Below are 27676 nucleotides of genomic sequence, written 5' to 3' on the forward strand. Positions count from 1 at the left end.
CGGAGGCAGGCAGGGTGTTAGCGCAGCGAGCGCCGGAATCATCATCTTACTGGCTCTTTCTTTTGACTGAGATGAACCTGCAGATCTGATTAAACTGGAGAAGGTAAGCGTGAAGCAAATCAATATATGAGGAGTTAAAGAATGTAAATATTCTGAAAACAGTAAAACTTTACTTTGACCTGCTCAATCTAGACTGCGACCCAACCACATTAAACACTGACCCTGATCGGCACACACACACACACACACACACACAAAGGCAGCAGATGTCTAACTGCATATTTCTCCCAAAAACTACATGAAATAACAAGCTGACATTAAACAACCATTTAAAAAAGTGGTGTGATTTATTCAGCAGCTTTTCAGGACAAGAAAATAGAAAAAAACAAAAATTACAATCATTCATACAAAAATACAAGAGTAAACAACATGAGGTGAAACCATATAGTAAAAACTTTTCAGTTTTGACATATTTCAGGCCCAAAGCGTTCAAAATGAAACACACGACAAAACATTTGAATGAAACAACTTGTAAAATAAATTTTAGCTCAAGATTAAGATAATGTGGCTTCATAAAAGAGAGGCATTTTGTAAGGCAACTGCGTTCACATTTCCTGATATTTATGGCAACATTTTCCAAAGAGATTAAGTTTATGGCAGGCACTGATTCAATTCTGGATCTAGAAACTTTCACTGGTCATATTAATCCTGAAAATGCATGAGAATCCTTCATCAGCCATTGATGTGTGGTTATGCGTGACTTAATTTCTTACACTGATTCAACACAAATGGAAAGAATACATGAGCATGATGCTCTTATAAGATAATGACTATGCTGCAATGGAAAGTGGAATACTATTATACTCAACAAGCTTCTAAGTCATTTAATTGATTTATCTAAAGAAGATTTGGCTGTACACTTGTTGCAATTAAAAACTTCCCAAAAATAATGCTGCTCCCATGAGAAAAAAAAAGCCTAACTTTACTTGACACTGAATGAAACATTAATCTGGGCAAAAACACAACGAATTAGACAAACAAAGTTGCTTTATGTGGCTCAGAGACTGGTAAACTAGTTTCAGACAATGCATGCAAATCAGTAGTTCCCCTTTTCAAGTATTTATGCATAACTTCAACCCACTGCTATGTATTTTTTGTTTAAAGCTGAAAATGGCTTAAAACAAAAATACAACTTTAGATATAAAACATCATAAATGCAGCTTACAATATAGCTTTGGTTTGTTCAGGAAAACTGCATATAGCTTCACAATAAACTGTGCCTCAAGCCAATGTGTTAAAAATTAGTCAATTAATAATAATAATAATAATAAAATTGTACAGTTGTATTATTCTCCCATACCCTGCTGAAGCTGCAAAGTCTGTAATCTTCGTCCAGCAGCTGTTCCAAAACCTCCTGTGAATACGTTCCTCCAGCTCCGGACATTGTGCTTTTAGCTGCCTTTGTTTTCTTCATCACGGTAAAAGTCTCTATGCTTTCTTCCAGTCAATCACAAGTTTCTCTGACACCATGAATTCTCGTTTTTGCTGCTGTTTCTGTTTTAGAATTATATTTTTGCTTGTGTTGATGTACAAGTGACTTGTTAATATAGGAAGCTAAAGAAGTAAAATTAACAAAAAAAAAAAAAAAAAGTGATTTTATTCCAGAAAATACTGTAGGCATCTTTATAAAGTGTATTATATAATTCTTTTTCAGCACCAGAGAGATTTCATTGAGTGTAAACTAGTAATAAAAACATCAGTTTAGGTTAAGAAGTTTGCAGACCTCTTTGTTAGGCTAAACACACTGAGATCCTCATGTTTGAATCTTTCCTTCATCTATATTTCATTGCAAAAATCACACCAACTTCAACTTACTGGTGGTGATAGAAAGCTATTAGGTGGCATCTGATCGAGGCATCAGACAGGAAAACGTAAGGCGCCACCGTTTGCTTCCTCAGCACCAGTAGCCGTCTCTGTCGGACATTACAATGTGATAGAAGTAGCAGAAGTAAATGCAATGACTCTTTACCTCTGCCCTGAGCCTCTGGCAGAGTCGTCTGGCTATCATGCCTCTGGTGTGGGCCTGGATGGTCAGCACGGCCCGGAGACGCCGCCAGAACGTCTGCCGGACGAGGAAGCCGCGGCAGCGGGCTTGGATGAGAGTGACGCGGAGGCGGGTCAGTCGGTAGCTCCTGTAGAACTTCCTGGATCTGTAGACTGCCTGGAGACGCAGGAAGCCCGACTGCATCTGGAGGAGGGAAACAGACTCCACAGGTCACACAGTTGCTGTTTCACTTGGTTTTGGTTTGTAACATTTGAACAGTTGTTCCAGTTTTTAACGTACCAAACACGGCAAAACTATGGAATAAAATACTCACAATTTGGTAGTTTTTCTTGCATCGATAACCCCTCCAGACCTTCTGAAGAAAAATCACTGCGCTCCTCAGCCTAAGGAAGTTCGTCCTGCAAAGAGTGATGGAAGAGGGTGTTTCTTCTAATCCTAAAGTATTTGATGCACCATTACTTGACGTGTCCTGTGAAAAAGACGCTCACCTCTCTTTAAGTCCTCGCACAGCTTTCTGTATGAGGATGACCTTGTCGGTGATGGCTTTGTCCCTCTCGATCTCCAGCTGCATGTCGTGGTGGTCCTGATGGACAAACAGATCCAACAATAAAACAAAGTGGATGTTGAAGTTCAGCTTGGTTACCAATTAAAGTGTCAAGACTCTTGTGTCAAATCCACATCAAACAGTATGCAGTGATTGTAAATTTGATGGAACCAATGACTGCTTTATTGAAATCATGGTGGAGGGGAGTTGAGCTGATCTCTGCAGAACTGAGTAGGTGAAGGCAGATAAACCCCGAGTAGGTTATCAGTCCATCAAGGGACAAACATAAAGAGACAGTCACACACACTCACGCACATTTATCCACTTAAAATGCATGATTTTGTCTTCTGAGAGTACCCAGAGCAAACATGCAGACTCCACGCTAAGACGCCATGTTGCTCATTACTATCCTACTGGGAGCTCAATATCGTCTAACCTTCAGGAATATCTTCGTCTTTCCAATCTGCCAGTCGTCGTGTTTCCCGAGTCGGGCCAAGACGATCTGCTGGCAGGTCCCTCTTAAGTCCTCCTGGAAGCAACGACGGCAGAGTGAGCTTAATGACGGCTGCACATCATCAATTAAAGATGTAACACATTTCAACTGTGCTTTGTCCTCAGATTGCAACATCAGATTGAACTTTTCAGAAGTGTTCCAGTTTATGTGTCACATTAGCGATCCAAAACCTATCCATTAAAAACAGACCTTACAGGGAGAGCTAGAAATGCATAATTCTAACAAATACCTGTTGTTTTCAGAGACTTTTCATAGTAAATATAATAATACAAATATTAGGCTTCCAGACACATGACTGTGTGACACATCATCTTATTTTAAACACTTTATGGTGTAAAAATTTACATCTTCATCTGAACTTTCTCACGAGGTGGACCATCTTCCTCCAACAACCTGTCTCCTCCTTCCTCACTGCCTCGACCAGGTCTGACAGCTGAAAGAGACGACAGCGGTGGTGCCGCTCACCTGTATGTGAGCAGGTTTGACTCCCGGCATCAGGACTCGGTAACGATCGACGAATTCGCCGAAGGTGTATCTGATGGGATAACCTGCCCGCCTGATCCGGATCGTCTCCATCATGCCGGAGTATCGCAGCTGACGGATACACAGCTCTCTGTCAAATAACTGAAAAACAGCAGAAGCCACGCGTCACAACATTGGAGATTTTTAGTACAAGTCTGAGTAAGATTCTATAGGAAAATGTTCCTCCTGTGCCACCAATAGGTGTCCCACAGTCCCAAAATATGCATGTGAAGTTAATTTGTGACAGTCTGTCTCTGTGTTTGTAGTGTGAGGGATTCTAACCCTCCCTTCTCTCACAGTCAGCTGAGATCTGCTCCAGCCTCCCCCGCCACCAGAACTTCCAACAAAGCGCGCTCACCATGGGCTTCTTGAACTCGTTAGGTTTAATGCATCGGACGAAGAACGGCTGGCACACGCTGAGCGTCCTCATCAGCATCTCCAGGGAGCGTTTGAACTGGCTGCTCAGAGTCGGGGAGCGTTTCCTCGTCTCGACGCCCTGCAAACACACAAACACACGCATACACGCACACATGCACACACTGTTTCAGACAGACTTGCATAAAAACTATCAGCCACAAATTTGGTTTTTACAATCAGATTAAGAGGTATTAGTTATACTGTGAAACGTCAGGTATCCCAGGCCGTTATCTGCTAACCTAAACTTGTAAAGGCTTTTATTTTGTTCTTTAAAACAGCACCTGAAGATCAGAGGGAGAGTATATTCTTGTTATCCTTTCCAACAAATCACGCTTTGCTTCCAATTACTATAAAAAGGACAAAATTGATTTTTCATTATTAATCTCCAACATGTGTAGATGTTTGAAATATTTCTTCATCCTCTTCAGTTCTTGCTGCTGCTCTGTTTGTTCTGTTTTCTCTGCTTTGTTTGCTTTTTCACAATCACATTGTATTTATTTATAACTGTATTTTCTAAATGTAATTTCCCTTGTGCATGTGAATGCGGTGGAAAAATACTGTATTACAAACAGTTCATTCAAAAACTGCATACATTTGACCTCATAGCTTCAGGAGAACAAAATCTTCTCTGAAATTACACACATTTAAATCTTGCAATTACTCTTACTGATGCTCACATCTGCAGGAAACAATGGCAGCTTTGTCACAAACTTCAGGCATGAATAAACACTTCTAACACGACGTGCACGACGCAGACAGAGGGCACACGCACATGATAGCTACTGCATGTCACACACAAATGAAACAGTTGAAAATCTCTGACAGCTCTCCTCACAGTGATCCTCAGAGGGAAACCAAAGCCCAAATTGCTCTGCCAAAAAGCAATTATCCCTTCCTTTCTTCAAACCACAAGAGAGTTTCCCCGCACGGAGGAAGACTGCGGGCACGCGTCAGAGATTTGTAAGTTCACTTTTCATTAACTTCATGCTAAAAATCCTAAAATGCTCCCTCTGGCTTTCTGCTACAACAACCTGTGGAGGGAAAAGAGTTGCTTGAGGAGGCAGAGAGATGCTGCTGTGGACATCTGGATTCAGTTTTTAAGGAAACAATCACGCACGCGCGCGCACACACACACACACACACACACACACACACACGTACACAGAGGTGCAGTGACCACATGTTGCTGAAGGCTGTTGATTACCTTGGGAGTGGGGGTGCTGGGCTGCTGATAGCCACACAGAAACTGATGTCAGAGAGAAAAAGACGGAGGAAACAGAGAAGAGACAGCAGAACGAGAGGGGGAGTGTGCAATTAAAAAAAAAAACATTATGAGGAGAAAAACTGAAGGGAGGCAAAAGTCGTTATCACCCCGGAGACAGCAACACCTTAAACGGCATAAGAAGAGAGCAACATGATAACAATAATCAGATTAACAGATTTGTCGGGCTCACCATGGCCACGTCAGCCTGGAAGATCTGCTTGATGAACTTGTTTTTCGACGAGTGGACGAGCTGGATGATGTCGGTGTGGAGGCTGTCTCGGTTTTTCTCCAGAAAGCCTGCAGGAACAACGTGGGAGTAAATACCCTGAGAGCGTAGCTGGTCCAGTGTGACATGTGACAACGAGTATATAGACTGAAGTTAAAGATAAGGAGGATAACACAGTGTCCCCGATCTCGCCCTGCTCTATTACCTTGTAATGTTCAATGATCAGTAAAAGAGAACGCACCTCTGGTTTCGTAATGCACCACTCCAGCAAAGTGCTGGATGCCAAACTGGGTTTCGTAGCTGTTTTTAGGAGGGATGTAGTTGGAGTTGAGCTTGTGTTGCGAGTTGAGCTTGTAAAGCATCGTAGCGTCAGTTCCCTGGCGAAAGACAAAGAGCCACACGTCAAATCGCTTCAAGGCTGTAAACGTTAAAGCGCAATTAATAGTAGTTTAAAAAATAATAAAAATTGAATAAGTGACATTCAATATTCGTATGTACAAGCATTAAATGAATAAAATTAAATATTAATATATACAGTAGCACTTTAAAAGAGATCATTTGTGCAAATTTTCATGCAATATTCAGGAAATCTATTCAAAATTTAACTGAATCACAGTTAGAATAAAAAAAACCCGATTCTGGTCCTATGGTGAGTAATCTCCATATCGGTACCTTTGGGAACTTGCTCTCCTCATCAATTAGAGAGATGATGTTCATGGGTTTGTTTGCGATCATGTCCAGGGCGTCCTGGTTGTCGGTGAACTCGATGTGCTGCCAGCTGATGTCCTCCAGGTTGTACTCCTCCTGCTCCAGCTTGAAGACGTGCCGCACGAAGAACTGCTGCAGGTTCTCGTTGGCAAAGTTGATGCACAGCTGCTCGAAACTGCAGCAAAACAAAGGAGCGAGGAAAAGGACTTAAAGAGCTGAAACATTCGAAATGACCTCATTTAAAAGAGACATCGATGAGTTATGGAAACAGGTTTTCTTCACGATAACAGATATAAATGACCTGTTGACGATGAAGTTTTCAAAGCCGAAGATGTCCAGGAGCCCGATTGACCTTCGCAGGATGTTGCCCTCGCAGAAAGGAGGGCGGTATATGGCGGCATTGATCTTGTCCACTATCCAGACAAAAAGCCTCCCATAAATCCCCTGGATGGATTAAAAAAAAAAAAAAAAAAAAAAACAGACACACACAAAATGATGTTAAACTCTCCAGAGTGAGTCACCATTTAAAAAAGAAATCCTGTATCTTGATGGCTTCATATTTCATTTGAAAAACATTTCAGTGGCATTTAAAAAAAAAAAAAAAATAATGCAATTTATGAGTTTTTGTTAACCCTTTTAAATTGAACCTATCAGGCTGACAGGAATTGACATAGAGTAACCTCATATTCATAACTAAAAGGTTTTTGTTGTCTTTGTAATTAAAAAAATTACCACGAAGCAGAGTAATCGAGCTTTGGAGACCACAGACAAGGTTCAAGTTTCAACTGCTTGTCACACTGAGCTTCCCAGTCAAAAGCACTCGCCAACATTAAAGTACTGGCAGATAAAGGATGAGAACATCCTGGCAAAATAAGCAAAAGCATTCTCTCATTTCAGGACAATTTCACATTCACAATCATAAAATAAAAAATAAATAAATGCAACAGAGTCATAAGAATATTATAAGATCTCTCATATGCCTGAGCCTGTTTGAGTTTTTACAATTGCAGCTTTTGAAGAGCAACAACTTGTGCATCCTCTGTACGCAGGAGGCCGTTTACCTTAACGAAAGCGTCCCTGACATCCAGGCCTTGTCCCACGCTGAGAGGTGTGGCGACGCTTTCACCGCGCGTGATCAGAGTCCGGGTGGTCAAACACACCATGACGTCTTTGGGCTCCACCTGAAGGGCACAGCAAGCAACACGGAGGTCAGAGACGGACTGTGAAGGAGTGAAAACTTCAGTGGAGAGACGCTGCATTCAGCATCATCAGTTAATGTCCATCCATCCATCTATTATACCTGAAAGAGAAGGAGGATACGATGCTGTCTGATGAATTCAAACAGGCAACTATTAATTGGTATTAGATATTTTTCTTTTTTCCCGAAGCATTGCTACACACCTCCATGAGTGCGGCAGCCGTCACCAGGTCCGGAGATCTCACCACCACACAGGCATCCAAGTTATCATAAGTTCGAGCTGAAGGAAACAAGAGGAGTGTGGTTTTTTTTTTTTCTTTTTTGTAATTTTAAAACTCAGGCAATGTCCGTGACGAACGTCCCTTCAGCTCACCCTCGAATCGCAGGTTTCCCATGTGCAGGATGGCAGCCAGCAGCTTGGAAATCTCCCAGTTCTCTGTCTCGGTGAACATGAGAACCTTCATGGCCGACAGGATGCTGGAGTAATCACTCAGGTCGTCCCGACCGTCACACTCAGTGCAGTTACCCTGTACAGTGTGAAAGACACATGATTGCGCTTATCTTCTTCCATTAAGTCAGATAAGCCAGGGTATCTCTCCATCTCAGGAACTTCTTAAAACCCCTGGAAGCAAAACTAAAATCAATCATCACAAAGAACGAGAGACGAATGTGTTATTCAGATCATGTCAGAATATCATCAATGTGCTCACTTTCAGAGAAACTATTCCTATGCCGTCAAAGGAATAAACTTCTAATCTTAAAACATTCATATTGCAGATATTTTGAGGTACTCTTTGAAATTGAATATGAATGTATAACAGAATTTGAGACACTTTAAAGCTTTTTGTGATCTTCTAGCATAATAGCTTAATGACAGCACTGAAAAGGTTCAACCTACTAACATTAATCACAGTATACTATTAATCACAGAATTTTTTTTCGCCTGCAGCAAATTCTTCTGTTCTAAAAATGCTTTAGAGACATGCTTTCTTGATTCTGACACCAAGATATTTAATTATTTGACACACTGGAACATTTTGAGATCTTAAAGGCAAAGAGCACTACAATAAAAAAATATAGTAATTTTATTTTAAGAAACTTGCATAAAACATCAGTCGTGAGAGGGTTAACCAACAGAAAAAAGACTTTTTTTTAGCTCAATAAATACCTTTATTGATATGTAACTATTTATCAGTGCTAAGGGACAGATGGACACTCATCTCTGGTTGCAAAAAAAAAAAAAAAAACTGAAACGCACTAAATTTCAGATTATTTACATAACTGCATTGACATCCATAAACATCAATTTCAACATAGTATTCAAGTACTTAAGTAATGCTGTGAATCTGCAGTTTTATGATACAGAAAATAGTTGTTGCAGACAGAGAGCAGCAGACTCACCATGGTGAGGTAGCAGTAGTCTGTGGCCCGTCCCAGGCCCAGCTTCACCTTCATCTCAGGAGCCATGCCCTTCAACATACAGTAGAAAATATGGTAGTTCCTCTCATCCGGAGCCTGCAGGAGAGAAGAAAAAAAAAGTCAAGAATTAAGTGTTTTAATTTGAATTTTGGGTCCAAACCACTTAGAAATAATATCTCACAGTACGTTGGACAGTGTTTACTGTCTCACCTGTCGACACACACGGGACTTCTCCAGCAGGTACTGCTCTATTTTGGCCCCTTCGATGGCCCCTCGTTTGTTGAAGTGGATGTCAATGTACTTCCCAAAGCGACTGGAGTTGTCATTTCGGATGGTCTTGGCATTCCCAAAGGCTGAATAAACAAGGTGGCAGAGAGGAGCACAAACTCAGACACAGCTCAGCAGAGATCCTGAATCAATACCTAAAGAAACCAGTTGAAGGACTTGAGGTGCTTTTTAGTAACATGATTAATCCATCAAGTGTTAAATTACTGTTTAACTGTGGAAAAGCTCCTGGATATTAGCTATATGGGAGCTAATGAAGCTAAATCAGACAGATAAAAAGTTGATAAACAATGACCTCACAGGACGCCATGATTCCGTGACACCTGTATGAGAACAGGAAAGGTTTAGATGTTTTTCCTGAGTTAAGTTCTGACCTTCGAGGATAGGCGTGGCCTCAAGGACCTGCTGCTCGATCCAAGAGTGCTGACCACTGATTGCTGCCAGGAACTGCAGGATCAGCTTTGTGCTTTCAGTCTTTCCGGCTCCAGACTCACCGCTGCTGTCACCAAGAAAGAACGGTCACACACTCATGCAAGACACGACTGCCATCTGAGGGCACAGAATCATCAAAATAAGCCAAACTAAGTCAGGATATTGTGGGAAAAAAAAACAATTTACAATGCAGTTTCCACTATCAACTAGTACTCTGCACCTATTGCAGGTTAACAAGGCTATAAATGCTCAGAACCAATGTGTGCAGTGACGAACTGACCTGATGATGCAGCACTGGTCCTTGTTGTTCCGCTGCATGTTGAAGTAACAGTTGTCAGCTATGGCGAATATGTGCGGCGGCATCTCACCGATCTTCTTGTTGGTGTAGAGGCGGATCTGGTCAGCAGTGTAGATGGGGAGCAGCTGGTAGGGATTCACCGCTACCAGGATCGAACCTGTGTATGTCTGCACGGAGCCAAACACAGGGAGACAGGTTCACACAGAGAGAGGACATCTTCAATATACAAAAGTATAAGTATGTATGTGTTACCAATAGGTCTTGGCAATACAGTGTATACCACTGCAAAGTCTGATAAATGGTCTTTCAGTGAGAACAGCCAGCTGGTTGGCTGAAAAGCACTTGTGTAGGTCAGTGCTAATGTTAGAAAAACCTCACAAACAGCACAGGCTTCCCCCAGAAGGCACCAGAGAATAAATCTGAAGGTCTGATTAACGCATTTTCCTGAAATGATTTTCTTATTTCTAAGTTTATGAACAAAGATCATGAAGCAATTGGAGACTGAAACTAGTAATTCTTCAATTAAACACATTTTTAGAAGTATGATCAAAAGTAATTAATACGGCAAAATAAGCATAACAATGATGAAGAGTAGAATAGACACTGATCAGACATTTCAAATTAAAAGCATCAACCTCTGGTTCAGAATAGCCATTTACAATGATAAATTATAAGACTGAAGTTAAACCAAGGCATTAATAAAGCAGGAGACGTTAGCACAACAGATGAGTGAAAGTCAAGAGTATCCATGAATTTCAAAGAGATCCAAATGACAGGTTGTGTATTTTATTGTTATGATGACGAAGTTGTTTCAATTAAAAAATGTCACAAACATTACCTGACGGCCAAAGAATACCACTAGAAAACGTTTACAGGGACTGGCAGACAAAAATGTGGATCTCTGCTGATATTGCACATTAAGATGCTCTTGACTGGCATGTATTTACAGCTCAAACTAAAAGCGCTCACATGCGATAGTTGAGTTGTTCTATATATTATTTTACGTGCTTATATGTCTTCACCAGTTTCAAATCTTTTTCTATTTGAAAAGGGAAAATGAGATTCATGGCTACTATTCATGGTTTGTTAAGAGAAAGTGGAACTGCGCCGACGGCGTCAGGGAACGTCATTTTATCCAGTACTCACCCTTCCACCACAATTAGTCTACAAGGAGAGAGAACAAACAGCCAAATGGGTCAGATTAATACACACAGCTTTGTTTAACTGTGTTCCTTTACCTAAAAATTCTGTCAGTCAGAATCTTTTTTTTTTACCTGTGTAACAGTGAATGTGGAAAATAACATGTCTATAAATATCTTTAATTTTTTTTCTCCACATTTTTTAATAAAAGAGTCTACAAAAGTACTTTAATTAGAAAATCACACTGATCCTCATTCTAATTAGGACAAATTTATAGCTTATTTTTTTCATCTTACGGGCATTTTTACACATGAACATAAATTATCAAAGCTACTTAATCGACTAAAATTCAACAAAAAGTTAGGATTAAAATGTTATTTCTTTGTTTTTTATTATTCATTCAGTCTTTCTCCCCTCTGTGTCTGTTTACTATCAGTCGCCAGTCAAAAGAGCGAAGAGCAGACACGCTGCTTTATTTATAGCAACGACTAAACTCCGCCGCTGAAGGTACAAGTAAACAGCTTAACCTGTTTAAGACCTTCACTGGCAACCTCAGGAGCCTCCAGCGCTGGAAAAAGCCCGCAAATCACAAATAATTATGCTGCAGGTGAGTGTTTTCCGATCGGAGCTTAGGTGGGGGGGGGGGGGGGGGGGGGGGGGGGGGGGGGGCGGTCTGAAGGGTCACTGACGTAGATGACGCATTCGTTGTAGCGGATGAGCAGGTTGCGGAGGATGCCGGCCTCGTTGAGGTCGCCCAGCCGGATCATGTCCTCCACCCCGTGGATGGAGGTTGGGTGCATGGGTTTGATGTGGGTGGCATTCTGGGGGGAAATCCAGTGTTCCTGTGTGAGAGAGGAAAAGAGACAGACATCCGATTACATGAACAATCTTTGATCTGGACTTGGTTAGGAAGTGGTGGAGACGAGAGCGGACTGAATCCACATTTACATAAAAATGAACCTCACCTCGATGTGGTTTTGTGTTTTCTATTTTCTCTTTCTTTCTGCCTTTAGTTCATGCACATCAAGCCAAACAGAAACGCTGTGGACTCACCCGCTCTTCATCGTCCAGAACCTGGATCTGTCCGGAATCACACAGTTTGACCACGGCTCCGACTGGGACGTCGAACTCTCGCCCCGTTTTAAGGTCCAACCACACATAGTCCCCCTGAGTCAGGAAACACAGTTCCACTTAGACACAATGGCAGCTCACAGTGTGATGGCACAATTTGGCAATATGTGATGATGGATGAAGAATTAAAGTCATAAAATGAAGATTGATGGTGATAAAAGTTCGAATGAAGATTTTACACAATATAACTCACTACAAACACAAAGCTATGAAATATTAAAGGGTCACAATGAAAGTTTTGAATGATATTAGTAGTGATTTATAAACAAAGCAGCATAGCTTTAAACTGTTACTTTTCTTTTAGAATTTAAACTCAAATTATCTTCTGATCTATGTTAAAGTAAATTAGTAAACTGGTGAATCTATGCAGACCAACAGTTATATATGCAATATTCATATCAACTGATTCATCTTTTGTCCTCAAGTACATTTATTTTAGGGCTACAATGTAATTAGCCAGTTCTGCTATAGCTTGTTTTCATCTTTTAATAGCTTTTAAGTATTCTCGAATATGGACTAAACATTCTCTTTTTCTCCTGGCCTCATATGTAAAAAAATTTTGAGATATTTTGGCAGCTAAATACTCCTTGGATGTGGCCTGCATGATGCTAACAGTACCTGCTGTGTGCAGCTAAGAAGCAGAGGGATTATCTGAAGTAAAAAAAGGCTGAAAATCTTTGAATAGTTGCAGAATTTTTGGATCGTGGTTTGTAGTTTTTGTTTGTCTCTAAAAAGTCCACTGGACTAAAAACTAAATGATCATTAAATGTAGCATGTGTGAGAGAAACGGCTACCCTGCTGCCACTTTAATTGTGTCATTTGTTCTCATAAAACCTGTTATGTGCTCGTAATTTATTGTGAAAGCTGAAATACGACCTGAGTCGCCCACGTTTTGAGCTGCCAGCTCACTAAATAGGGGGATTTAGTTTGAGAAAAGCTCAAATCTGACTCCCTTCAGCCAACAAAGGCCATCAGGTACTGCCAGGGAGGGTAATTTCAGTGATTTCATTTAATCTACATTTAGATTAAAAGCAAGCTTAAATTGTTTGCTGCAACTGAACTAATGAATTTCAAATGATTCCCAGAAAAAAAAACAAAAACAAAAACAAAATTCCCCTCTGGATAACTAACTGCTTAAAAGCAGTGAAAATAAGACTGAGACAATCCAAAACTGTCTGCACATAAAAAAAGAACAAAAAAAAAAAAAAAAAAACAAATTTAAAAGAAGAATTTGTAGGATCAGACATGCACACCGCTGATACATTTCGAAAAGATATCCTCATTTAAATGCTGCTCTCATTTACATTCAACAAAACAACACTTCCAGTTCTTCCTGAAATGCGTCACTCTCTGAGAACTAGTGCATTGTTAGAGAAACAGCAGCCTGACGTCCAAATCTGGCTTTCAAAGACAAATATTTGGCTCCGACAGAAACTGAGCTGCTACAAAGCCGAGGAAGCCAACACCTGACATCAGTGACAAAGAACACGAATAACCCCTTCTCTTGTAAACTTGTTGTTTATCTAATAGTGAATTATGGGAGAAAACAGCAGCCTGCATGTTCTCCCTGTGCATGTACAGCCCAGGTCAAATGATTATTTTGACATTGCTCATGGTTTTGAATCTGAGTTTTGCGTGACTGTCTCTACTCTCCCAAATCCAAAGTCATAGTACTGTATGTAGGAGAAGGAAAAATGCCAAATCAGATAGTCGCAGAAAAATGCATGGCATTACGTGCGACCCCGGACGACCTCGTCCGATTCTGTACGTCATTTCACATTGTCTTCATAAGGGGTGACATTTCGGACCGAGTTCGAACAGTCTTGCAGCACCGCGCACGGCAGACTCAGTGTGAGAGGGGTATGAGACAGAACCATCACAACTAGAGACAATAAGAATATTAAAAAAAAATAGGAGAATATAAGATGTGTTTATAAACCAAACTGTCCTCGTGAAATACATGACCCAGTTGGTATAAACAGAAAACAAAGGGAAGTTTATATTCCAACAACCCTTCAGCAGGTCTATTTTTGAACATTTTGGAATAGAAATGTGGAGGATCTGACCTGCAACCTACTCTGAAGCACCCCAGGAAAACAGCTTTTCACAAAATCACTTAATCATGGTGAGAAATGTTGCAAAACTTCATGTAGATTTGGTCACGATCTCGGCATTTAATAAGAAATATGTGCTCTCGGCTGTTGCCCAGATGGTTTGATCTTTTTCTGGTTAATGAAACAATCCCAGAAGTCGTGTGTGGCGCCTCATACATTCTTAAAATAGCTGCAGACTTCAGATCCTGTTTGTTTAGATGCTAACCGTAAAGGAAAAGCCTCTGGCAAATCCTCACAAGAGAAAAGACCAAGACTGAAACCTCAAGTGCCCCCCTACACATATAAAAACAGCCCAGACCTCGACCTTAAAGATGCTATTTTCTGCTTCCATTTATCCACATCCAGATGTCTCTCTTCCAATGAGATTCATAGCGAGGCTCTGAGCGCAGATTGAGTGTCTGAGCCATGCCCTGCAGTAGTCTGGAGGGGGGAAAAAAAAGGCCCTGGGATCTGCTTATTGAAGAGAAACTATTGATGGCCTGATATGTGGCGACTGCAGCCGACTGGGTGAGGAGACACGCCGGCTTCTGCCCTGACTCAGGAACACGGGAGCATAAATCTCTCTGGTTTTCACTCCATTTTATGGCTTGTGTTTTATTTGTCCTCCTGGATATTTCAGGCCATTAATCATCCTTTTCGTTTCAATTTGTCTCCTTTAAACTGAAATCCAACCCGATAAATCTACTGACCGGTCTCTCGTGGGTTTTGTATGAAGCGATATAAACAGCGTGAAGAACATCTCTCACATCTTCTAATTCAACAGCTTCCTAATCTGACTTCTTTATCTTATCTTTCACTGATATTATAATTGCTCTCTGCTTATCTGCATTGTAAACCAGCTTCTATAAAATAACAGTGTCTCCTGCAAGGGTGATGTAGCGATTACTGCAGCTGAGCGAAGGGAAAAATAGATTTGAGAGAAATAAGTGAGTTCGTGAACCTTTTACCCTCCTTAAGCTGCCAGTTTTGAAATGCCCTTCAGCCAGGCTTCACCCCCATTAAATGCTGTTATATGAAGAACTTCACACACTCCAGCAACTTTTCTTTCAGTAAATCAGTATGGAAACATTGGAAAAGATGCATAATTTTGAAATAAAATATGGTATAAAGAGTAGTTTCAAAATTTTCCTTGTGATCAGCAATATAAGTATAATATTTAATTTAGTATAATATAACAGTAGTATAATATATTTTTAAGTGCTGCTGTAAGCATAAATTAAAAAAAAAGAAAAAAAAACATCTGAAATTTTGAAATATTAAAATAAAATCAGATATCATACTTTTAACTATCATAAATTTCTAAATCATAAAAAAAATGTTTGAAATACTTCAATTCATATGTAGGAAAGCTAAAATAAAATGAAGTTTCACTGTTGGCTGGGGCTAATTATTTTTGAGAAACAGTTTGTTGCCTAAAAAACACTCTTAAATAACTACATCTACTGTTAATAGTTAGGATTACCATTAACTAATAACTTTAAAGCTATGAATGAAGCATGAGCCGAGGCAAGCAGGAGGGAGGAATCAGCTCAGGACAGTTCACCCTGCTGTCCCTTCAATATCGCCACCATCAAAACATTATCTTTAAGAAAAAAAAAGAATGTCATTTAAAGCTTATTTTGGAAGAACTTTTATATTTGAAGCAAAAACAGAAAGTCTTGGAGTTCATGGATCTTCCTTCTTCTGTGCAGATAACAGCTGCCTTGATTTGTTTTTACATTTTTTAAATGTAACACTAAATCTTCCTTGTAGAGGTTAAAACAAAGAATGAGCCAAGTGTGTAAAAGCAAACATTCACCGCAAACTTAACTGGTTGAATTGAAACAAACACACTGATTTCCAACTGATAAATGTCACTGACCTGCTGCAGAATGACCATGATTCAGCTTCGAGTTGATTCACGGACATCAGAAGTCACCCTGTGTGGGCTCTGCAAATAAAACCAGCCACAAATATCACGTCAAGCACAGAGGGAAGAAGAAGAAAAAAGAACGGTGGGAACAGAAACTAGAGACACAAAGTTTTCAAGCCTGAAGCCACAGCAGATCCTGACCGAACGTTGTGATTATAAGATGATTATCAGGAGAGGAAATTAGAAATTGTTTTAAAAGTTTGGATTTTTTTTTTCTTTCTTTAACCGCTCATGTTCAAGATTTTTCAGCCGGAATATAAAATCTCACTTTTAAATTTCTGCTTTCAAGTTCAAGTTAGTAGCACCAGAGTTAAAGCAGGGCTAATCAGTGATGTGGTTACTCTGTAAACGTGAGGACAGAGGAGGAAAGGGGGGCGGGAAGGGGGCGGTCTGCAGAGTTTAAAGGGCCTGGTGGGGTCTGTCAAAGGCTTACTTAGATTCCTGGGGCTAATCCCATGCTTTAGGTATGAGGCAGAGTTGTTGCACTTACAAATGCTGAATCATTTTCTCCCCCACTGATCCGACTCTTTTGTTTTTTTGTTATCCTCATTCAAAACGACAGTGACGAGGCGCCGCGTACAGCAGACCCGGCAGGTTCCTTCACGTGGCACCATTCAGACACAAAACCAATCACAGTGCTTCACAAGAGCGTAGGAAATACATTAAAATAAAAAAACACTGGAAAAAAAAGTAAAAACAACCTGAAGCTGCATTTAAAAAGCCAACATAGATTGAACACAAATGATAAAAGCAGGACAACAATCTGCATCCATGAGGAAATGCCTGTGCAGCAAAAACATGGACCGTACGAGCGGTGGGGATAAAGCATGTCACGGGGGAGGGGCTAAATGTATTAATGACCCATTAGTGCTTCAATAAGTGGATTAACATTTAGTTGGATGTGACTCACCGCAAGCCAGCGAAGTCTGTATTAAAGATTCGTCCTGAGAACAATTCAGCGAGCAGCCGAGCTGCAGAAACACCTCTAAATTCCAGCCGTTCGTAGGAAGTGTGGCTCGCTGCAACAATCTGAACATATGCCGGGACAGAGCCTCTTAGTCTGACCCGCAGGGGGTCGGTCTGGCAGCTGTACCAAACACAGACATATAGATCTGCACTCAAATTTACCGTGAATGTCACTCCGTTCACAGCCCTGTTCAAAGAGCTGAACCACACAGATCTGGGAGTAATGCAACTCACCAGCATGCCGACAAAAAATAATCTCAAGTCGAATCATTTCGCTGTGCGTTAGTATAAGTTCTCACACATTTTACACAGGAAGAGTCTCAGTTATGGCTCCAGCTAAAGGAGCATCTCACTGTAGTTACACTGAAAATGTGGAAGAAATACTTTTATAATATTTTCAAATCTTCAATAATTGCATCTTTACAAACATAGATGAAAAAATGAGAAGTTGGTTAAAGTTAGTAAATCCGCTGCTATAAATGTAAATCATAGATATAGCTTTCAATTGAAGACAATTACTCGATCTTTTTTTTACTAATAAGAACTTAAACTATTATCATTTTCTCTCATTGCTCTTAGTGATTTGTGTGTGTTAAAATACAGTGAGAGCATTTCTGCAGCCCCATCAGAGAAAAGCACAGAGGAAAATGTGTAACAAGCTGTGGATGTCCACATTGTGTGAAGGTAACACTGTGATACATCTTTGTCAAATGTCTTTGGAATCGATTTGCTGCTTCTGACATGTTTTTGTTCAAAACTCTTTACTGTGTCTGGCTGAGTTTTGTCAGGTTTCAAACCTATTTTTGCTTCTGTGTATGCATCCCGTTCATCACTTGGATTGAAAGATCTCTCCCTGATATTATGAGCTGGACAGGTTGCCAGTACCGGTGAAGGGCATGCAATAGAGCTGACAGCCCTGTGTGATTTTAGGAGGACAAAAAGAAACCCTAAAACTGAATCGCTTGGAAAATAATGTGATAGTTGGCTGAGATGTTTTCCTCAAAGCCATGAGACCATATACTGTACTTATCCAATAGATTGTAGCAGTGTGTCAATATCATTGTCATATTTTAAGTTATATCGACAAATCGGGTTTTGGAAACTGTGATATGTTCCGTTTTCACTTACCTGAAGCACAAACAAAGGTTTCATTCGTGATTCTAATCTCTTCCCTGCTTGTTGCCTTCGTGATAATTTATGCACCAAACACTGTTAGAAAACTGAGCATGACGGCAAGTCAAAGAGACGCTTTGTTACACCTCAGGGCTCAAAACCTTTACGTTTCATCATCACAGCTCGCAGACCCCGACTCGACCTGGTCATGCAAAGTCGCACAACACTCCTGCTAAAGCCTTCGCTTTCTAATCTGCATGTGTGGCCCATAATGCTGCTCTAATCAGTATTTGGACCACAGGTGTGACTCACATGGCAGGGACTCAGAGACGCGGGCTCAGAGGGGCGTGAAACTCTCATCATTGGTCAAGGAAGGTGAAGACGTGTGCTTCCATGAGCTCGGTGGTTCATCATCTGCTGAAAATGAAAGTGGAATAAAGTAGTTTAGTTGTAGTGATTGTCACTCATGAAAAGTAAACCTGCTCAAATCCACCTAAGAACAGCGACTATATATGTTCTCAACAAGACGGCAGCAAAAAAAATTGAACCAGTATTGCAGGTTTGAATGAAATACAGTAAAATAACTTAGCTCTGCCTTGGCCAAGTGTAATTTAATAGTTCTCTGGGCTAAGGGGCTTTACTCCCTGATCCCCAAAAAGGCTTATATGCCGTATGTCTGCCTATAAAATTTATGTAGCAATTTATAAGCTTTGACTTGTATTTTGGGGAAATCTCCATCTAAAAGTGAAAGATACGTTCACACATCAGCCAAAGTGTGACCCCCAAGTTGTGAAACAGATTCTTTCAATGTAAACCCTTTAATTTATTGAATATAAACTTGCGATGAAAAGTAAGGACATTTTCAAAGCTTGTTCATTTAGTATTATTTTTGTTTATTCCTTTTTTACGCAGTGATATTTGTGAGGAATGTGCATCTCTGTGAGCTGAGTAGAGAAGAAGGATGAACCTATTCTGCCAGCGTCACAACAGCTTACTCTTGGTGGATCGAATGAGTGAAGTCTGTAGAGGAGTTAAATAATATCTTGTTTAGCAGTTCTCATGATCATGTGGACGAACTATATGCAGCTGCAATAGCCTGAAAACCCCTCTTAATGTGGCCGCCAGCGTTCAAACACAGCCTGCTGGGGGATTTTGTCTTCTATCAGCATTTGTCCAAGGTCAGCCACCGTAGCTATGTTGGCCCCCTCTGACCCCAGATACTACAAACTCAAGTCAACTACAGAAAAAGATGTTAAGCAAGTACATAAGCAGGAAAAAAATATAGTTTCATCCTGTTACTGTTTGTAAGCGAAAGCTTAACAGTCATCATAATCAAGACAAATTACAAAAGTAAAAACAAACAAACATGGTTACCCATTTAAACATGTTTTTAACTGCAGCTGAAAGGAGAGACCAGGTCAAAATGGGCTCAAAATACTCATTCTTTCTCTAACTTGAACTCAACTAACAAAAGTAAGAAGAGAAAAACACCGAGCAGAGCAATGTGTAGTCAGAAACATTGTTAAATGTTTAAATATATGGTATTTTAAGTGCACATTACATCCAGATAGGGAGCAGCTGTTCAGCTACATTTACAGGAAACAAAAACAACAACAACAACAACAGAGAATTGCAGTGCAACAGGTGGAACTCATGGTGACAAACATGTGGTCAATAGTCCTGTAAAAAGTTAGTAATCAGATTTTGAGCTTAGAACTGAAATGATCATTTACAAAGTAGTCAGTTTCCATTTTGTCTAATTAAATTAAATGGAAAAGACACAAAACTGCTTTAGTCTCTCAGCCAGACGTCGTCCTTCCTTTGTATATCATGATGGAGCTTAAGAAACTTTGAAGGGCTTAGGTTGCATTTACTGGTTATTATTTCATATTCCATGTCTTGTAGGAATGTTGTGGACCAAAAACCTCCTTCATATGTCATCACAAAGACGTGCACTTTTGTTCACTCTTGTTATATGTGTGTGAGAAGAGGGGACTTCTCATGGACAATAAGACACAAATAAACAGTGCATCTCCTTGAAGGGAACATAATGGCTGCTGTAAGCGCTGGCACAAGTCGCAGCGAGCGGTAAGAGGCTTTGGCCTAAAGCTAGAGTGGAGCAGCAGCAGTGTGGCCTGGCTGCGGAGCAATAAGCCCTCAGCTCCGGCCCATGTTCACCTGCCACACTTACCCCTCCGCACAGCTCCCTTCTTCCTCCTCCTGCTTTGTTTCCCTTCTTTGTTTATTCTTCTATCAGGCAGCAAAGGCTTGACAAAAAAAAAAAAAAAGGATGAAAAACTAAAGAGGATGAAGTATTTTGCTCTGTTTCTGTCTTTTGTCTGGTACTCCACTTCTTCTTCTTAAAGTCATCCCCACGGGCTTCACCTGCCCAGGTGCATTGTGGTCCCCGGGGTCCCTGCAGGTGTTGTGGTGTTGACGGTCCAGCTATAGCTTAATGTCTGGGTCAGTAACGGTGCCCTCCAGACTCTCTCGCTGCGTCTCATTCATGGCTGCTGATCCTGATTAGCTGGGAGGTGGAGCCTGTTGGTGGCAGATACAGGGACCAGCTGGGAGGTGGAGCTGAGGGGGGGGTGACCCAGGTCATGATTTCCAAGTTGTTGCTCTGGCGCTAATTTGAAAGAGAGTGAAAGCATGAACCACAAAAATTTGGGTAAGCAGCCAGGAGATGCTCGGATCCTCACAGAGCTCTCCACATCATGCATGACGTCTGTAAGCATGAAGGCAGAAAGACTGCGAGACGCATGAAGAAAACCAGAGAGAAAGTGTAGGATCTTCTCTACGATGCTGCTATAAACCCTCTGTGGAGCGTTACAGAGCAAACATGTTATCTTTCCTTGCACTGACTTTGTTTAATCATATGTTTCATAAACTTTTAGATCATGTTATAACAATCAAACCTTTTACGGATTAGACGTACCGTGCAGTCGTTAAGATGTGTTACAGCAACATTTATAGTAAGCCATAAATGTTGCTGTAACACATCTTAACGACTGATTCACACACCAGCTGGTTGGAGGAAGTCGCTTCTTCATCTGAATGTTAGTTGGCATTGGACAAAATTGATTGCTGCTATGTACGGTTGGAATTTGCTTTTAATTACTTCACCAGAGGGGAAAAACATGCTTTATTATGATGACCATCTAAACCATCTAAACTAGTGCTTCAAAGTATTTTACAGGAGCCTATTATGAGTGTGTAATGCTGCAAATTTACACAACAGTGAGTAATGTCATGCAGTCTAATATATTTTATTTAAAATGTATCTAAAGTCTGTTTGACGACCAAGTTTGCCATCAAAATATGCAACAAATTTAAGGTGTTTACATCCTCTATAACCATGTTTCAGAGGATGTAAATAAAGTGAAACTACTAGAGAGGCAGCTTTGATTTTGATTAAGTTTGAAATATTAACTCCTCTCCTGTGGAATTAGTTTTGCCTCAAAAGTCTCAAAAGGATAAATACGTTCGGTTATTGGAGGCTGAAAGATGCGAGGAAGCGACAGAGGAATGTGTAAGACTGCAGCATTGTTTACTAATTTACATAACTTTCCATTAATATTTTATGATTAGTGTTTTTCAACCTAAAACCTTCACAATTAATCCAATTAAATCTGTTCTACTATTTGTCCAATGACGACAAACTCAATTAGATTTTTCTCTTTTATTTCAAAGTCATGCCACAAGTTGACATTAAATACAAAAGAAAAAAAAAATTATAATTTCAGATTGTAGCTATAAAATAACCACAGTGTAACCGAGAACCGAATCTGACGAGCGACGTCTCGAAAGAGAAGAAGAAAAAAAAGAAGGTAAAGCTCACGCTGAAAAGAACACATGGACTAGCACACAGTACAGAACATACAGCACAGCTCTCTGATGCCTAGCTATCAGTAAACATACCGGTCTGGAACGCAAAGTAGAGTGGATATATAAAATTAACAAGGTTATAAAATACTGATAAAAGATACTTGTTATAAAGACGGTAGCATCTTCTAGAAGAGTCACCATGCAGTAGGTATTCCAGTCTCCAGTTAATAAACATCAGCAGAAAAATACAAGAAGAATCACAAGCTCATTCCTTGAGAGGACAAGACTCTACCCCGGGTAAAAACGTCAGAAATTCCCTACGGTCTGCATGATGCCGTCACTGAGGTGAACCTGGTGTAGCTCCCATCTTAGACACATGCAGCGGAGCGCGAGTCGGCGAGGCTAAAGCGTCAGCGCGCAAGCAGCCGCTCCGTCTGCAGGCGATTCATGAAAACCCACAAAAATAGAAATGCTTTCTCGCTTGTCTTCAGTTTCATCTGCCCACTTGATTCCTACGCCCATTAGACCTCACTGGAACTGCGAGAGCGACCTTTGAGAGTTAAGGTTTTTCAATTTCGATAAAAGTTTGAAGGTAATAATGTAAGAAAAACCTGAAGAAGAGGCTTCGGATGACACACCAGTCAGTCTGGGATCTGCACTCTGAATGATCTATGTTCTCTATGTTAATGACACTTTGATTTCTTTACCATCTACATAATTTTACAGTCCTGAAGTCTCTCTATCCAACAAATTAATCTACAAATTCTGCTGACCTTGCAAAGCACATTAAACAAGAACTCTCACTAGGACTCAATAATTTGAGCAAATAATTGTGTTTGTGCTGTCAATTAAACAAACATGCAGGGCTCTATAACAAAGGCAAGTAGGGAGTTTACTCCTAAGGTGTTTCCTCTGGACTTGGCCAGGTCAAAACTGACCCATTTGAGAAAGCATGAATGATTTGGCGCACATCAAACAAGTGGATCACCCAAAGATGTCTTTTAACCAAACCTTCAAGAGCTTCAACTGAAGTCTTTTAACACAACTTCAAAACTGCTGTGTCATCCAAGAAGATTGCAAATAACATGGACAAAAGACTAGTTCCGACTTATGTTTTGATATAAGGTGCTATTCCTGTCTTAGCTGGGACAAATAAAGCCAAAATTATCCAGAATGCATCGCCTTGCATGCAGCCCAGCACACAGTGTTGGTTGTGGACGTTGTCCTGCAGAATAGAGCTGTCCACCCATCATGTGTTCTGTCTGCAGCCTTTGTTCTGCTGCAAAAAAAACCTAAGACGTACCAGAACAAACTGGAAGGCAAGCTTTTGTTTCTCACTTTGACCGGGAAAAGCATGAAAATTGCTTCAAACTATCAGCAATTTCCAGTATATATCAGAAGACTTAATATACAAAATGAAAATGAACATACATGAAAATCATATAACTATCTAGCATGAAAGTCGAAAATGTTCATATCTTAATAGAATTGTTAATTAGCATCTCTCATGTGTCATTGATCTCTCAACAATAAAGTCGTCCAGTGAGTGTTATCCAAGGCCTCTTCTTTCATTTGTTCCCTGTTACCCAGTGTAGAGGAAGGTAAGTGAGATCCCATTCTACGATTTAAAAAAAAACTTTGATGACTTGAAAGATTTAAATATGGTAACAACATTTTGAAAGTCACTATCCAGCATATAAAACAGCCTGAACCTACATAAATCCTACCAACTGTATTTGTGTCTTCCATAAAAATCATATGAAACTCAACTTACCCGTGAAACTAATGGGAAAAAAAAATGAGATAAATGCTTCCGTTTGAAAGTCATGAAACACAATTTATTCAACAAAATGAATTTGTCCTAAGTCAGTGAATTATTTTGAGTCCACGCTCCTCTTAATTCACCCGAGGTCTAATGGGAATAGAAATAAGGTGGCTTGGTTCCTCTCAGTACTGCTGCTGATCGGTCCAGAGGTAGCGGGCATGAACGGCTTCCTCTTAAAAGCTCTGTTTTGAACACCCATCAAAACATGGATCCCATAACAATAACTGATAAAGTCAGAGTTGCTGCTACTTTTATATACATACTGTTCACTGCAGGATACTGGATACAAAATATTAGAAAAACTGGATACTGTTTCAATGCATGCAAGTGTGCAACATAAGCCTTTTTCTTTTTTTTTTCTTTTTTTACTTCACACAGTATGTCTATCAAAGTAGCAACAAGCGGATTATGTTTCTGCGACACTCCGAGAACTGAAAAGGTTTACTCTGTGATCCGTGATGGTGCGAGCAGATTTGAAGCTTCTCTTCTCTCTCTTTTTTTTTTTTTTCTTTTGCTACATGCACTGGCATTTTTTTGGATTGGTACAAAAGGAGTCACCACCGTCGTGAGCAGTTCAGCGTTGTCCGAATGGTTTTTGTCGAGCCCGGTGTGCTCGACACCACCATGCGGGAAGTATGTACAGACGACCGAGAAGCTCCTGTAGGGACTATCAAAATAAACCAGCCAAGGTCCGGACGATCCAACCAAGCCTGGCTGGTCTGAAAGGCTGGATTCTGTGTGTGTTTAACAGTGAAAGCCTGAACACTTTTGGCAACATGTGCAACAATTACCATGAGCAGAAACAAAAGTAAGCCGAGATGGAACATAAGAGCTGAAAGGATAACGCCCCGCCAAAGGTGTCTTCAACTCCCACTTCGTTTACCCACAATGCATCCTTTCACAATAGACCGTTTGTCTTTTTGGCACTGCTGTGGCACACGAGTCGAGACCTCGAGGAGGAACGCCTCCTTGGAATTTTCATGCGGAGCTTTGTTATTTCAGCTGAGTGAAGCTCCCGTAACTCGTGCTCGCCAGTCAGAGCTGTCGTTTTGTGCTGTTGGATTTCCGTCTCACATCCATACAAATCATTCCCAAAAAAAAAAAAAAAAAAAAGCACTGAGGGAGCTGTATAAAAAAATAAAAGGTGGCTGATGATATTAAATATCACCGTACAGCCAAAAAAAAAAAAAAAAAAACACAAAATATGAGCAGAAGGAAGCCGACATTGTCAAATACGCAACAAAACCATGAACACTAAACACACTCCTCATCTGACTTAACCAGCAAACATCTCATTTACTGCCATTTCTTGATTTTATAAAACATACATATCATTATATTAGTATAAAGTTTCCTTTCAAGTTTGGGTGTAGAAATGAATTAAATGTTTGACTTGAGGGATTCAAATTACTGTATTATTCACGCACAATAGTACATATACAGCATGTTCAACCTTCTTCGTATAACTTTATCCTGTTACTCTAAATGAACATTTCAGTGTGAGATAAACAATGCATATTTGTGTTCTGTTAAAGCCCTGAGCATTACAGGATTGCATTTGTCTCACAGGTTTTGGAGACTTTATTTTTGTTTTTTCTTCCAAGAAGATGAAATTAAAGTCCTGCACAAATTCACCTGATATTATAATTACATTAGTTTCAATTTAGTTTTAGATGTTACATTAATGTATATTAATTTTTAACTGAAGCTCAGCGGAATTTTACAAAATCACATTAACTTTGCAGGCAAGTAACTGAAATAAACTTTTTCAATTAATTTTTTTCACACAACTAATGCATAAAAAAAATCATAATTTTAGACTCCTTTTTTACTTTATTATGCCGATTGAATGTAATTTAACATAGTTTGAGATATTAAATCAGCAATGCATTCTAATGTTTGATGAACTCTTATACAACTCAACACTGACTGGATTTTAAAAGTATTAAAAGCACAATTTTAGTGTCAGACTGACAATTTTCCCGAGATAATCCAATTATTTTTTCAAAGTTACATTGCTATTGTATGGAAACCAAAAAACTGAGTTATAATTAAATGTAAATGATGAATACCAATTAGTTTTCAATTTAAAACACTGTCCGAACAGAGAAGCATACTATAGACACATAATGACATAAAAGAGAATTAGATTTTTAGTTCATGAATGAACAAATAACCTAAAGTTTTCTTTAATTATCATAATATAAATAGGCTTTTAATAATTTCTACATTTGTGGTTACATACAGACAGAAGAGACTACACACTCTGATACAGTCAAATGTGTCAACAATAACAACATTTGAGCAAAATGGATGTTTTAAAAGAGATATATCCTTTTCTTCTTTTTATTTTATCTGAATGGATCCCAGATAAAGGGCTATCTTGAACAGAAAGTTGCTCTTAATGTTGATTATGAGCTCATATACAGTTAGATAAGTATTTAAAAACATGCTGCTTATATTCATGTAATTTTTATATCGAACTCTGGTTTAAATTGGAGAATTATGGTGTCAGTGAGAGACGACATGGCCAGATTGTGGTTCTTTTATTTGTTAGCGCAGGAGTCAAATCGGGTTTGAGGACAAAAATTTGGCATAACTTTAAATTTGGGATTGTACTTACTGTTTTACAGATGATGAGATGTTTGATTCTGCAACTTGTAGCAACACCCAATCCCAGCAACCTCCAACTTTGGCACTGATAACCTTTAAAACAATAAACCAATCTGTTATACTAATTCAAGCAAATTTTGAACATATTCACAGTATTTAAGGATCAAGAACATTTTATAAGCGGAGTTACACAGATAGGACTTCAGTGTCTTGCAAAAGGACACTTTAACTCTACGGGAAGGAGACAGCCTCTGTTTTTTTTTTTTTTGTTTTGTTTTGTTTTTTCTTGAAGGGGTCTGTAAATAAAATCTAACGTTATTTCACTTGGCACTACAGTTTCTTACACCGGCTGTAACTTCTTGTTTAACTTTCCCCATCTGCCAGACCGAAAAACAACGAAAAGAGCACTAAGAGGATAAATAGCACCTAAATATTCGTCGACAACTGCTGCTAATGTCCACATACGCTAGAGGCATTATGAATGCATCACTGTAATACAAGACGTAACTGTTTCAAACCGATTGATATGATCAGACCGACATGAGGTGCATTAGTGCAGACATGCTGACTGCTCAGAAACTAGCATTTCCAAGACTGTTGAGATAGAAAGAATAAATATATATATATAGTAACAATTGAACAGTACAATACAAGGCCATGAACATATTGAAAAATAACCCATGCAAGACACATTTAGAAAGATGCTGTACACAGAGATGGGTGACCGATTAAATGCCATGTGTGACAGTTCAAGTAATGGAGAAAAAGGCTTAAAAAAAAAAGAAAAAAAATACAGGAGAACAGACTCGATAATTTGAGAGATTAGTCCATGAATGGTTGTTGTCTTACATTCAAAGAAAACGTCTCAATAATGACAGAAAGTTACATTTCTACTCATCATAAAATGCGAGGAAAAAAAAAGAAAAAAAGAAGACAAAGTCAGAACCGAAAGTCTATAAAACTTGGATTGCACTTCCGAAGAAACAAAATAACACAGGTTGTGATTTTACGTCCGGGCCTCTGTCACAAAAAAGCCCGGTGAAGAACTGACTGGATGGTCGCGTGGTCGACGCAGAAAAGAGAGTCATGGTTCATCAGAGAGAGATTACATTGTACCAGTGATGGTTCGACAAGCAAAAACC

General features: G+C 39.7%; 1 protein-coding gene across 3 annotated transcripts in view; it reads right to left on the reverse strand.

Annotated features, from left to right (window-relative positions):
• Positions 1-18636, reverse strand: part of myo7ab (myosin VIIAb) — a 29588-nt gene extending 10952 nt beyond the window's left edge. For 2 of the 3 annotated variants that reach the window (XM_030100517.1, XM_030100516.1), the window contains exons 1-22: positions 18581-18636; positions 16139-16207; positions 12086-12199; positions 11722-11874; positions 9875-10059; positions 9537-9658; positions 9088-9230; positions 8860-8973; positions 7832-7985; positions 7662-7738; positions 7322-7441; positions 6562-6704; positions 6225-6435; positions 5794-5929; positions 5517-5623; positions 5267-5308; positions 4004-4141; positions 3589-3747; positions 3046-3138; positions 2554-2648; positions 2379-2463; positions 2030-2248 (exon numbers count right to left, since the gene is read on the reverse strand). In XM_030100517.1, the coding sequence (XP_029956377.1) occupies positions 2030-2248; positions 2379-2463; positions 2554-2648; positions 3046-3138; positions 3589-3747; positions 4004-4141; positions 5267-5308; positions 5517-5623; positions 5794-5929; positions 6225-6435; positions 6562-6704; positions 7322-7441; positions 7662-7738; positions 7832-7985; positions 8860-8973; positions 9088-9230; positions 9537-9658; positions 9875-10059; positions 11722-11874; positions 12086-12199; positions 16139-16156 (2628 nt within the window). In that variant the 5' untranslated portion in view covers positions 16157-16207; positions 18581-18636. Of the gene's footprint in view, positions 1-2029; positions 2249-2378; positions 2464-2553; positions 2649-3045; positions 3139-3588; positions 3748-4003; positions 4142-5266; positions 5309-5516; positions 5624-5793; positions 5930-6224; positions 6436-6561; positions 6705-7321; positions 7442-7661; positions 7739-7831; positions 7986-8859; positions 8974-9087; positions 9231-9536; positions 9659-9874; positions 10060-11721; positions 11875-12085; positions 12200-16138; positions 16208-18580 lie in introns of those variants that run through there. The other variant, XM_030100518.1, reaches the window with a different exon arrangement.
• Positions 18637-27676: the final 9040 nt, after the last annotated feature.

Source organism: Salarias fasciatus, chromosome 10 (genome assembly GCF_902148845.1).
Source record: "Salarias fasciatus chromosome 10, fSalaFa1.1, whole genome shotgun sequence".
Lineage (NCBI taxonomy): Eukaryota > Metazoa > Chordata > Actinopteri > Blenniiformes > Blenniidae > Salarias > Salarias fasciatus.